Source organism: Mesocricetus auratus, unplaced genomic scaffold (genome assembly GCF_017639785.1).
Source record: "Mesocricetus auratus isolate SY011 unplaced genomic scaffold, BCM_Maur_2.0 Super-Scaffold_100013, whole genome shotgun sequence".
NCBI classification, from domain to species: domain Eukaryota; kingdom Metazoa; phylum Chordata; class Mammalia; order Rodentia; family Cricetidae; genus Mesocricetus; species Mesocricetus auratus.
Genome location: NW_024429196.1, coordinates 81,540,720 through 81,553,972, shown reverse-complemented (window position 1 = coordinate 81,553,972; position 13,253 = coordinate 81,540,720). Strand labels below are relative to the sequence as shown.

The 13,253-nt window shown below is 47.2% G+C and overlaps 1 protein-coding gene across 4 annotated transcripts in view; it reads right to left on the bottom strand.

Annotated features, from left to right (window-relative positions):
- The window catches only part of Aopep (aminopeptidase O (putative)), a 286,649-nt gene that overhangs the window by 207,943 nt on the left and 65,453 nt on the right, over window positions 1–13,253 (bottom strand). For all 4 annotated transcript variants that reach the window (XM_040756128.1, XM_040756129.1, XM_013119352.3 and 1 more), the window contains exon 4: window positions 3,737–3,890. In XM_040756128.1, coding sequence (XP_040612062.1) covers window positions 3,737–3,890 — 154 coding nt within the window. The remainder of the gene's footprint in view (window positions 1–3,736; window positions 3,891–13,253) is intronic.

The window sequence follows — 13,253 nt, the reverse complement described above, 5'->3', positions numbered from 1 at the left end:
AGCAGTCGAGCTGCAGGTGGACTAAGGCAGTGAGGCTCCTGGCAGGATAGAAATGCATGAGGGGTGCCACCTGTGAGCTCCTGTGTGAGGCCCAGCACTCCTGGGCTTCAGTGGCTATGCTCAGGTCAGCTGCGACCACAGCCAGGTCTTCAGTATTTGGTGCCCCCTTCCCTTCATCTCTCCTTGGTGTCACCGGTGTGGCAGATGAGGAAGAGTAGGAGGGGACTCTGATATGACAGAATGTCCTCAGTCAGGTTGTGTTCACGGTGGACTGAAACAGCCTGCAGAATGTCACAGTGGGCGTCAATCACACACTGAAATGCTTCCCAAGGTTTCCTCTTGCAGAGATGACTCTGGTCGCTCTGTGTGGCCCCGTTCACGCAGCAGCTAAGGGGATGCAGGGCTTAGCACAGTTAGCACAGGCCCAGTGGCAACTGGAGATCCTTTCTCTCCCTTTCGTGGTGGCTCTCCCTCAGCGTTTCCCCACCCTGCCGTCCCTTCTGCAGAATGAGTCAGCTCAGTGTCTTTAACATGGTGCCAGTTTTTCAATGTCTTTAATCACTTTCCTTGTGTTCTACCGGAGGCCATCCGAGCTTCCATGCCAAGCTTAGGCTGTATGACCCAAGATGAAGGCCTGAGAGGTTAGACACAAAACAAGACTCTCCTGTGGCTGGGACCAAATAAAACAAATGCACGTTGGACTGTTTACCTGTCTTCAGCCTGTGTGTTTACTAAAATTTTCATTCCAAGTGCACTGGCAGAGTGCCCCCACCCCGTCGTAACTTAGCTTCTGTGAATCCTGTGAATGGTGACCAAAAGTTTAGTCCAACTCTTGGGCTAAATTTCTAGAACCCAGATAAACACTAGGGAAAACGGAAGCCATGGTGTGTAAGCAAGCCTCCTGTGAACGTTAGACTGACATGTATGAGGCTGGTGGGAAGGAGGGCTGGGAAGGCGGGCCTCATCAGATGTGAGCATGGCCAGAAATACCAACATGGTACGATGGCACAACAGGGCCGCTCAACCCGTGGAGCCAGGGATGTGGCGCATACACAGAGCCACTCTGACTACCGGAGGTGGGCATATGAGGCATGAGGGCATAGCAGAGTTAAAAAAATCCAAGCTAATGCTTCACTGGCTGTACATTTCTGATGGACAAGCATGCAGGTAAACAAAAGGAAACTGCACTGTCAGTTAGGGAAGGGAAGTGTGGAGGAGTTCATTCCACAACACTACCCCGCTTCAACCCTTGCACATAGCAACACTGAGCAAAACTCCTGGGAGCTTTCCCACAAAGCAACAAGCTGCCCCTAGCTTCCCTGATTGGCTGGCATTTGGGGACCTGATCATCAAATGAGCATTTTCTGGGATCTGCTGTCTGGCTGTGGATACCCCATCGACCTGGTTGGTAACTGACGTGAAGTGTTAGGAAACCTGGTACCCGGGGGCTCTCTCAGCCCAACTTGTCAGGGAGCAGACTTTGCCTTCTTTCTCTTCTGTATGCTCTTCAGCCGGTTCCAAACACGCAAGGCGGAAGGGGGGGCAGGGTTTTCCTTCCCCAGGCCCCAACAGGGACTTGCGCAGCTTTCTTTGCCCCAGGTCCCCCGTCTGACCTGGCCATCCTCTCTTCTGTTCACCACGGCAGAGACAAGCGAAAAGGGATTCCCACTATCCTGAGAAGGGCCCCAACTCAGCCTCATCTCTTGGCTTTCATCTCCTGATGATCAACGAGACCTGAGACTATAGATGAACAACAGAGATCTTCTTCACCACCAAGAATTCACGGACAAAGTCTTCATTGTGAAAAACAAAACAAAACAAAAAAAGTGTGGGCCCGCCACGGTTCCATATCCAGGCAACAAGGACAGCATTCTTGGGCCCAAGGGATCCTCGGTTTGTGCTTTCTTTTTCAAAAATTATATTTATTTTGTATGTTTGACAACAAGGGATTCATGCAGAGGTCAGAGAATGACTCTCAAAAGTTAGCGCTCTCCTTCCAGGATGCGGGTTCTGGGGACTGAACTCAAGCCATCAGGCATGATGACAAGAGCCTTTCCACTGAGCCCTCTTGCACTCCTCGAATGCTGTAAGTACCAATAGCTAAGTCGTGGTTGTGACTCCAGGTGAGATGATGGCCCTGAGATGCCTTCTGAGGTGGCTGAGTCATTGTAGTCTCTAGGAAAGAGTCTCGGTTGCCTCTCTAGAGACTAGACTTGGTGTGAATCAATACAGGTACTGTTGCTCAGTCGGCAGGAAAGTAAACGAATTATTGTCCGAGCTTCTTCCTCATCTATGACTGATAGCGGCAGAGCCAACACATCTTACAGACTATAGAACAATGGCTGTAGTCAGCCAATGGCTTCCATGTGGGTTCAGGATCATCTAGGATGCGCAACAGTCACAAACCCTGCAGCACATGCCAGTGCCTTACCACAAGAAGATGCATTTCTCACTCAGAAATTTGGACTATTTACAGTCACAAAATGAAGTCTGCTGTTTGGTTCCACAGCGAGAGAAGGGATCACTAGGGAGTCTCTCTTGCAATTAAGTATTCCCACATGAAAGCAGTGTGTGCCACTTCTGTCCACAATTACCTTCCTCCCTTGAGAAAACGCATATAAAATTTAATAATCTTTCCTGAGCCATTAGGAAAGACTCCAAAACTGACATATTGTTGAGCAAAGAGTAGAAAATAGTTCTATGCTGCCAAAAAGGCATAACGTAGGCAGTAAGATGTGCTTGTCAGAGGAGAAACCACCCGGTGTCGGCTCGTAAGGAAAGCACCAGAGCCACTGTGGTGAGAATAAAAGCAACAATAAAGAAAGACCAGCACAAAAAGACAGACACCAACATGTCGCCATTGGTTTCTTTCTCTGCTTTGTTTGTTTGAGGCAAGGTCGCATTCAGGGCTGTTGAACTTGCCATGTATCCCTTCCCCTCACCTCACCCTTCCCCTCACCGCACCCTTCCCCTCACCGCACCCTTCCCTCACTGCACCCTTCCCTCACTGCACCCTTCCCCTCACCGCACCCTTCCCCTCACCGCACCCTTCCCTCACCGCACCCTTCCCTCACCGCACCCTTTCCCTCGCTGTACCCTTCCCTCACTGCACCCTTCCCTCACTACACCCTTCCCTCACTGCGCCCTTCCCCTCACTGTGCCCTTCCTTCACCGCACCCTTCCCCTCACCGCACCCTTCCCTCACTGCGCCCTTCCCCTCACTGCGCCCTTCCTTCACCACACCCTTCCCCTCACCGCACCCTTCCCTCACTGCACCCTTCCCTCACTGCGCCCTTCCCCTCACTGCGCCCTTCCTTCACCGCACCTTTCCCTCACTGCACACTTCCCTCACTGCACCCTTCCCTCACTGCACCCTTCCCTCACTGCACCCTTCCCTCACTGCACCCTTCCCTCACTGCACACTTCCTTTCACTGAGCACCTTTGCTTTATTCACCCATTTTTGATCAGGCACTAAGACTGACATCTAAAGGGTAGAAGGGAAAGAGTTCAATCTGCAGCTTTTTCAGTTTGAACAAACACGTAGAAATGTTTCCCCTGACATCACAGAGGATTTCACACCCACCTGTTTTCTTCTCTTTCTTTATGAGCAACAAAGCCAGCTCTCTCTTTTCCAGTAGGCCTTTCCCTGTTTTAACTGGGTTCATCCTGGCTCAGTTTCTCAGCAGGGATGACTCACAATCCCAAGGTGAAGTCAGAAAACTCCCAAATACAAACCTGAAGTCAGCTTTCAAAGGCGGGAGAGGGCGCTCTGCCACCAGGTCATCTGGTGGGGATGTCTTGGGCTTCATTTCTGTCCAGTATCCCACTGCAATTGTGAAGGTGGAGGCTGGCATGGGCATGTTCACATAGTAATACCAGCTCGTGCACCCTATAAACAGAGAGCAATTGTCATGAGGCACTGTGAGGCTCTGGACCTTACGCAATTCTAGTTCTCTCAAGCCACTTGCAGAGCCTTGGGGACAAACCAGCAATAGCTCATCCTTGAGTCAAGTCAGGCCACCTGAAGGGGAATGACTGCAGGCCTCAGAGGAAGTACAAGAGATGCCGGTTTGCAGGCAGCTGGGGAGGTCTGGGTCTCCTCCAGGGATTGGTGTGAAGCCTCCAGCAAGGCTAACTCTAAAGGGTGGTGCTAAGGTGGCCACGTAGCCGCAGACACAGAAGGGTGCTGGCCTCGGGCTGCCACACATACAAGAAGACATCCTCTTCTTCCTCCATGCCTGGCATGAAAAGGGAAACATGGGAGATATTTGATGAACAAATGAATAAATGAGGAATGATCATTCCTTTGCTGTAATCCAACTATTTTGTCTGAATTCAATTAAAGTCACTCTAAGATGGATACAGTTGGAAAATATGAAATTACAGAAAGGAAGTGCCTAGGTTTTAGTCCTGACTTTACAACCAATTAGCTGTGGAGATGTGGGTCCTACCTTCATCCTTCTAACTATTCAGTCAATCACCCTATCATTCTGAGCATATACAAAGCTGACAGACAGAGCTCGCAGCACCCAGGACTCCAACCCCAGCTCAGGATATAGTCTCTACTTGTCCAGACATTAGAGGAGGCTTTTCTCAAATAAATGATGGATAATCTATAATCCTAGGTCTCTCTTGTTTCAAAGATGAGGAAGTAAAACTTCCTGTTTCTGAAATCTGAACACATCATCAGATTTAGCATGACATTCTTACAGAAGTGTCTGCTATAAACTGATAGTTCATAGGGTAAGGCATGGTAGTAGGTAATCTTTGGCTACATGGCAAGCTTAGTGAGTTTGCAAATACCCTGGGATACACACGCCTTCCTCTCGAGAGTTGGGTATACACATGCATGTGTGCGCGCTCTCTCTCTCTCTCTCTCTCTCTCTCTCTCTCTCTCTCTCTCTCTCTCTCTCTCTCTCACAGACACACACACACACACGTGGAATATTCCTTTATACTGTGTGAACATATGTCACTGTGATTGGTTTAATAAAGAAGCTGACTGGCCAATAGCTGAACAGAATAAGGTTAGGTGGAGAGGCAAACTGAAAATGCTGGGGGGGGGCGGTGTGTGTGTCTGAACAGCAGTGAGAGATGTAGAGAAAAGCAAGATGAGCATGCTTTACTGAGAAAAGGTACCAAGCCACGTGGCAAAGTGTAGATAAAAATATTGGCTAACTGAAAATATAAGAGTTAGCTACTTAACAATGCAAGCTAAGCACTTATAATTAATATTAAGCCTCTGTGTGTTTATTTGGGAGCTGCCAACACACACACACACACACACATACACACTACACACTACACACTACACACAACTTCTTAAGATGTACTTATTTTATGTGTGTGTATCCAGTGCCAGCAGAGGTCGGAAGACGGCATGAAATCCCTGGGAACTGGAGTCACAGATGGTCGAGAGCTACCATTATGTGTGTGCTTGGACTGAAACCTGGGAGCAGCGTGTGCTCTTAAGCACCAATCACCTATCCAGCCCCTTGTATGATTGTTCTTGAAAAGCTTTGATGTAAAGAGAGAGGGAGAAGAAAAAAATCTAAATAGACGGGCTGGGATAGTCACTACCTACAGCATTCTTTTCAGAGTTTACTGTGGATACCTGGGGCTTTGTTTAAAGAGGAATGGAAACCCTAGGTGCTAGGGATGTAGATCAGGGTTAGAGTGTTTGCCTCATATGCATACACCTGTGGTGTCAGCACTCAGGATGTAGAGGCAGGAAGGTCAGAAATTCAGGGTTGTCCTTGGCTACATACTGAGCTCAGACCAGCCTGGGCTATCTAAGGACCTTGGGGTCAGCAAAACTGCAGCCATACAGAGACTTCCAGGTGAAAAGGGAACCCTGAATGGAGACTGCTTCTACACGCCCACCCCCAACACTATTAAGGAACAGTAAATGCTATTATTTTGTTTTTGACAGAGACTGTCATGTGATTCAGGGTGGCACTGAATTTGGTATGTAGTTATGTAGATGAGGTTGGCTTTGATCTCCCAATCCTCCTACCAATGCTAGGATGACAGATATGCATGCCCTACTGTACTCAGATAAAAACTGGCTTAGTTTATTTAGTTTAAGGCAGAAACAATAGGAATGAAGAAAATAAGACAAAATAGCTACGAAATACAGGAAGCTCCGCAAAGACTGACAAAGGTGGCAAATGATAGCATAGACAAACATCTTGTGGGCAATTGTGTGATAGTTTGATTGTGTTCTGACAAATGAAGTTTGCTTGGAGTCAGAGGGTGGAGCTAGCCACTAGCTAACCATAGAGGTTTGGAGGAGTATAGATAGAGAAGACAGAAAGCAGTAAGGTGGGGCAGAGAGAGGATCTCGGGCCCCTTGGACAGAGGAACGAGAGAGGTAGGAAGTAACTGGTGGCTGCTTCCCGTTCTCTGATGTTTCTGGTTCTTACCCCAATATTTGATTCCAAACTTTTACTGATAAGATTATCAGATTAACGCTTCACAGTGGAGAAGTAGGCTGCAAAAGTTTCTAGGATGGGGGACATACTGAACCTAAGCTGTCCTAGCTAAGCATCCGAAAGTGGTCAGATCCACGGGTTGCCTTCCCTAGTTTATACATCTGTACTATCTGCCCATCTTCCACAGCCCCTGGAAAATAACCGTAGCTTACAGAAAAGGTGCACAAGAAGGGTGTGGGGGTAGAGGAGGGAACGGTAGGAGGGCAGGACTAGGTAAGTGTGGGCATGAAGTATGCTGGGACCACGGGCATCCTCTCTTACTTGGGTCCCAGACCGCTGGTAGCTAAGCTTTTGCTCACAAGGCAGGAGACTGAGGGAGCCGACGAACCAAGAGCAGAACCGGATGACACAGGTTCTCCCTGTGGTCAGCTATGACGAGGACGACTCATGTATGCACTCGGGGCTGCCAGTCTGTTTCTTAAAGCCCTCCTCCCGAATCTTGACAAACCAAGGATCTTCAAGGCACTCGCAGAGAGCATAGGGTTCAAGACTGAGAGAGCAAAGTAAGTAGAAATGCACCTGGAGGGTGGCAAGCACACAGTCTGAATTAAGAGACCGCATCATTGGAGTCCAAGGAGGAGTGGATGGGGGGCAAATGGAAGTGGGGAGACACGGGAGGAGCGGAGGGAGGGGGAACTGCCCTCGGTATGTGAAATAAATGAAAAGATGTTATTTCAATAATATTTTTTTAAAAAGAGACAATGTATTGCAGCCGTATTAAAAACAGTTCTCAGGAAGTACATCATTGGCAAAGATAAAGCCTTATGGAAGGAAAGGAAGACTCAGTAAAGGGACGAGATGAGATACTGGGGTAAAGAGATCTCCCAGAGATCAAGAAAAGTGTCAAGTCAACCCAAGCCAAGCCAAAACAAACAGCAAGAATAAGGGACAAGAAAGTTCTGTTAGGAGGCCCAACACCCAGGTAATAAAACTCCCCCAAAACATAGCAGAGAGGACCATCAGCTTAAAACCCAGCGGATTACCCCCGGACCAAAAGGACCAATACCTGAGATGCAGAACAATCCACTCGCATCAGGATTGCTATGAGACTGAAGCAGGAGAATGGAGACAAGACCCACAGTTTTCAGACACACAGCCTACAAACATCCACCTCTCACACACCCACACTCCCTGGAAGCTACTAGTCCACACAAGTGTGCTTCAAAAAGAAGCGGGAGAGAAAAAGGGGGCCTTCAGGACCACAAACCATGCACCCATGGGGGCTGACGAAGGAGACAAGAGTCTAGCGTTGATAAACACATGGAATCCACCAAAGCACCGTGATTAACTTCAAGTAGAAGGGACACACAGAAATGACTCGACCACAGCTTTTGTTCAAGGCTCTGGGTCCTCACACACACAAACTTGAAGTACTGATGCAACTTGAATCCTGTGAACTACAAGGAGGAGACGGGACCCTGGGAAGCTCTGAGTAACCACATCAAGGGACGTGGGGAGGGGGACACCAGGTGAAAGGCAGTAGCAACTACTTCATTTTTATTTTACTTATTTTGCCCGTAGCTAAGTGCTTAGACACTGTGCTACATCCTCAGCCCTCTTTTTGCTTTTTATTTTGAGACGGAACCTCACTAAGTGCCTGGCTGATCTTCAACTAGAGCTCTTTCTGCCTCAGGCTCCAGAGTAGCTGGGGGTACAGTTGTCTCCCGCAAGGACTACCTGAAAGTGGTTATTTCCTAAGCAGGAAGAATGATGAGAAGATGATTCACTGCTCATTAGAAAAAAAAAGAGTATAATAAAAGCAACAGCTATTTGACTCAAATATTGCATTTTAATGTACAACAATCAAAATGAAATCATTTGAAGGAAATCCCTTTTTTTTTTCCTTTTGATTGGCCTCAACCCCATGGCAACCCTTCTCTTAACTACCCCAGCACTGAGATTGCAAGGGAGGGTCACTGTGCCCAGAAAAAAAGAAGATATTTTAATCTTGAAACAGTACTAACATGATAAAATACAGCATCAACCGGGAAGGTGCAATCTAGAGATCAGTATGCAGTATCCCAAAAAGAACCCGTTAAGAATGACACAGGGCATCTGCCAGGACTTTCTGCCAGTGCTGGGTTCTTCTGCTGTCTGCTTAGTTTCAGAGTCTTGTGGAGATGCAGGAATTGAAGCAATTTCTAAATTCACCAGGAACTGGAGGGCCAATCACATGACATCTTGCCTGGCCCTCAAGGTGAATTGGGAAGACACCATGGGACACGAAGGCACAGCAAGTAAGAGGGCTGGGGGTAGAAAAAGTCACAGCCCAGATAATGAGGAATCTGAGTGAGACAGAGGAAGTCACTGCAAACTTGAGCTGAGGTCCAGCAGAGACATTTGGAGCCACAACTGCTCCCTCAGAGTCTTCTCTGAAGTTAGACAATGGAAAGTGTGTGTGTGTGTGTGTGTGTGTGTGTGCATTCATGCACTCGTGAGCTCGTGTGTGTGTGTGTGTGTGTGTGTGTGTGTGCGTATATGTTTTAATGTGCTGAAATCACATTATTTTTCTATTTCATTATTTTGGGAAACGTTAGGGATGGATGGAGCATTGTCCCATATAAAGACAGACAACACTAGAATCTGAATGTGCTTCTTACTAAGCCGACAAAGAACATGCATGTCTGTCTGTAGTTGCAATTGTGTCTGAAGTACTGCAGATGGCCTCCTTGGAAGAGACCATATCATAACTCAGATTTTAAAAACAGAAACATTTGCTGGGCACACACCTTTAATCCCAGCACTTGGGAGGTAGAGGCAGGTGGATCTCTGTGAGTTCCAGGCCAGCCTGGTCTACAAAATCAGTTCCAGGACAGCCAAGACTGTTATATAGAGAATTCCTGTTTTAAAAACAAAAACAAAAAACAGCAAAAAAAACCCAAAACAAAACAAAACAAACAACAACAAAACAAACATTTACTTGGCTTTCAAGTGCCATCACAGGGCACACCAGCTGACTGGCCCTTGGGAATCTAAATCCAAAGGCCTGGGTGGTTCACCAAGCTTCTAGGGAGTGTTTCTCAAACACATCTGTCCCTGAACATCTGTCCCGATCCTGGGAAATGCTACAGCCATCCTTGGACTGTGGAGAATTTCCTGTGCCCTGGGAAGGGCTTTCAGTTTGGACTATGAGGACATTTGCAGATCTCCGTGGGAAGAATGCCTCTTCTGTGCTGCCTTTGGGCCAGTCTACTGTGAGTCTTACAAAGTCCACCTGCAGTCAGGGGAGCACTGCGTGAGCGGCAGGACGTACACCCCAGAGGGTCTGCCATTTGCAGTCAGCCCGTCCTGCAGACAGAACGGCTAAAGGTTCACTTCTTTCCAGAATGCTGTGGGTCGATGCTGGCTCTGGAGACGCTGGGCCCGGTTCCTGCTCTATACCTGCTAGCTGGAGCACATTAGCATCTTTGTATACACCAATTTCTTCATGTGTACCAGAGGGACAATCACAGAGTCTACCTCACAGGATCATGTGAGGATAAAATGGATAATGCAGATGGAAGTCACGAGACACAGTGTGGCCACAGCGTTTGTCCCTGCCATTGTCACTGGTGCTGTCGCCATCTGCAACCTCTCTCTGCTCTATAGTTGCCTCTCCCAGCCACTCTGCATGACTTTCTGAAGGGCAACAGCAAGGATGTTTGAAGGTATGGCTGCCACATGTGCACTGAAACCGTGACCTGATGAGGCCCACATTTGGGGTTTAAGGTTGAATGGCACTGAAACACAGTACAAACAAAGAGATCCATTTTAAGGAGAATGACAGCCCAAAAGGGGCATCCTGCATGACTTCATATAGAATGGGCCATTTGGAGACGATTTAAATGGTGTTTACTTTCAGTGAGCTGTCCTCCATGAAGCAGACAGTGAATGCCTTCATTTTCCTTTTTATTCAACCCACTTGCACCCAACCCCCTCACAGAACCAGCTGCAAAACAAAGAGAACACACTGTACTTACATTAGCTCAAAGTTTTTGCTCAGTAGGAGCCAGAAGCCCATCACACCCTGGATGACTTCATAGCCAGGCCTGGGCTCATTATCAGGGCAGCAGAGATGGGGACTGTGGGAACCACCAGAATCAACGGTGCTCCCCCATACAGGTTTGAGCAGCCAAGCTCATCTACTCTTACACAGATTCTGTACCTCTGGGCTTATGACCCCCGCAAAAAGAGACCAGAGTTCCTTATATTTTTATACCCCTATACCATTTTCTCAAATTGGAATATATTTAGGGGCACATTGCAATAGTCTCACAAGGTGTCTGTGCAATGAGACATCTGTCTCACAAGCACAGTAGCAACTATGATAAGATCCAGGTAAATATTTTCATCTTCAAATCAGGACCAAAATTTTCCTTAGAGGTGGCAGGATTTTGCAGAAATAACAGGACTTGAAAAGGGTTCATTTTCAAGTCAGAAGAGACAGTTTAAAAAGTTGGCTTTGGCTATGGATGCAGCTCAGTTATGAGTACTCATGTAGCATGTACAGAGCTCTGGGTTTGATGCCCAGCACATTACATATATTACAATAAAAACTGACTTCTGAAAGTAAGTACAACATAACTTAGAAATTGCCAATACAATTATCTGAATCACTGTTTTCATTTACCACTCTGACAACTGTCCTTGGAATAGACTTGAAGACTTTCTTCATAAGGAGATAGTGGGGTAATTACCAGTTAAGAGAGACAACATTGGCAAAGCGGGGGAAGATGTGACTGTGATTTTGTGTCTTACACGATTTGAGACAAGAATTTTTATGAAAGGGAAGAAAGTTAGAAAAATCAAGGTCCTGTAGTCACTTTTTTTGGCCATACCAATTAGCAACGGTAAACTAATGCAGTAAATGGGTAGTCAAATCCTACATACCTGGTATACCGCTGAAACTTCAAAGGCAGCTACTGCCACATAACCAACTACCTTACTCCTACACAGGCAGGAGCAGGTTGGCTTTATCTTCACAAAGCTAGGCATCTCACAGAGTGGCTGGCATTTAAAGAGTCAGCTGAAGGTGGTTGTTCAATTGGCAGAGTACTTGCCTAGCATGTAGGAAACCCTCATCCCAGTCCTTAGCACCACTTAGACTGGGCGTGGTGGCGCACATCCACAATGCCAGCAGCGGGAGGTGAAACAAGGACACATATCCAAGGTTATAATTGGCAGTATAGCAAACCTGAGGCCAGCCTGGTCTACATGAGATCTTGTCTCAAAGAACAAAAACAATGGCAAAAATAAAATCAACCAACAAACAAAAATCATTTCAAGGCCAGACATGTGCACGAGATCTTTAAAAAAAAAATATGGTGGCCAGGCGGTGGTGGCTCACGCCTTTAATCCCAGCACTCGGGAGGCAGAGGCAGGCGGATCTCTGTGAGTTCGAGGCCAGGCTGGACCGACAGCCTCCAAAACAATACAGAGAAACCCTGTCTCATAAAACCAAATATATATTTTTTTCATTGAAAATTAAAAAAGGCACTGAAAGCGTTACTAATGTAAGCACTCATATGCCTTTGGGAGCTTTCTGCTACAGGCTAGACAAGCAGAATGAAGCCCTCAGCAATGCCCAGTTGGTAAGTGCTCTCATTTGATGGGTCACATTTCTCTCCTCTAATCCAACGTAGTTCCTACCTCAAGACTATTACTCTAGCTACAATTCTTTCTTCAGAGATTCCTGCCCAAACTATTCCATATGGCAGGAATGGTTTGAGAACAGCATCACAAATGCACGTTGCAAAAGAATACGTGCATTTGTGAGTACACGACAGCTGTATTATGTAGATATGTATATCACAGAAGCATGTATAAGTAAAGTGCACACACTGAAGAAACGTGGGCTTCCCTCACCGTGTCCTTCTCCATCCTCTGGTACTCCAGCAAACTCCAGCAGTCCTTCTGTCGTGACTGTTGAGATGCTGTGCTTACATGGCCTCCTACTGTGTGAGTTGTTAGCACTGCTGGCACAGCCACGGCCATGACAGTCCTCCATCATTGCTCAAGGGCTGTCACTGGCAGCAGGTGGGCCAGTGCCCACCAGTCTTCCCTAACCAGGCCAGACAATCGCTTCACAGGCCAATGCTACCCTACAAGACCTCTCTCCTACGGCCTGGGCCCAGGAGACCCGGAGAGAATGACCTTCAAAGGTAAAAGAGCGCCACCTGCTGAAGTGCGGGGTGCTGCATTGATTGTGAACATGCCTTGTCTCGTGGCTTCACGGCTTCCCTAAGGGGAACACTGGCACCAGGCTTGTTAGTCTAGCTGTTCTCCCTGGATGGACACAACTGTAATGCAGATATCTAGCTTCTCTGAAACACAAAGGACATCAGTGGACAGAACACCACCTTTCCAGATGGTTGGTTAGAAGGCAAACATTAATGCCTCACATTCAAACATTTATGCATATGTAGTCCAAGGGAAAAAAATTCCTACTGATGAGGATGAGCGAATAAAACGTGTGCTGTCAGAAGCACTGTGGTCTTAAAAAAAACCATAACTTCTATGCATTATGTGTGTACTGAGCAAGCAAAGCTAGGACAACAAAGCACAAATCAAAGAGCTGAAAAGCGTATGACATCATCTGAGTCCACATGAGTGACAGAACATCAGAACACAAACAACCCTGGCTGGAGGTCAGCTGTTTACTGGAAAGGTGTGTATGTTTACAATGTATAACCCCTTCAGAGCAGGCCCATCCAACCCCACTCCTCCAGAGCACCTGCCTGTGATGGGGGAAGTCTTTCTGTGTATATGTCAATAAAGCA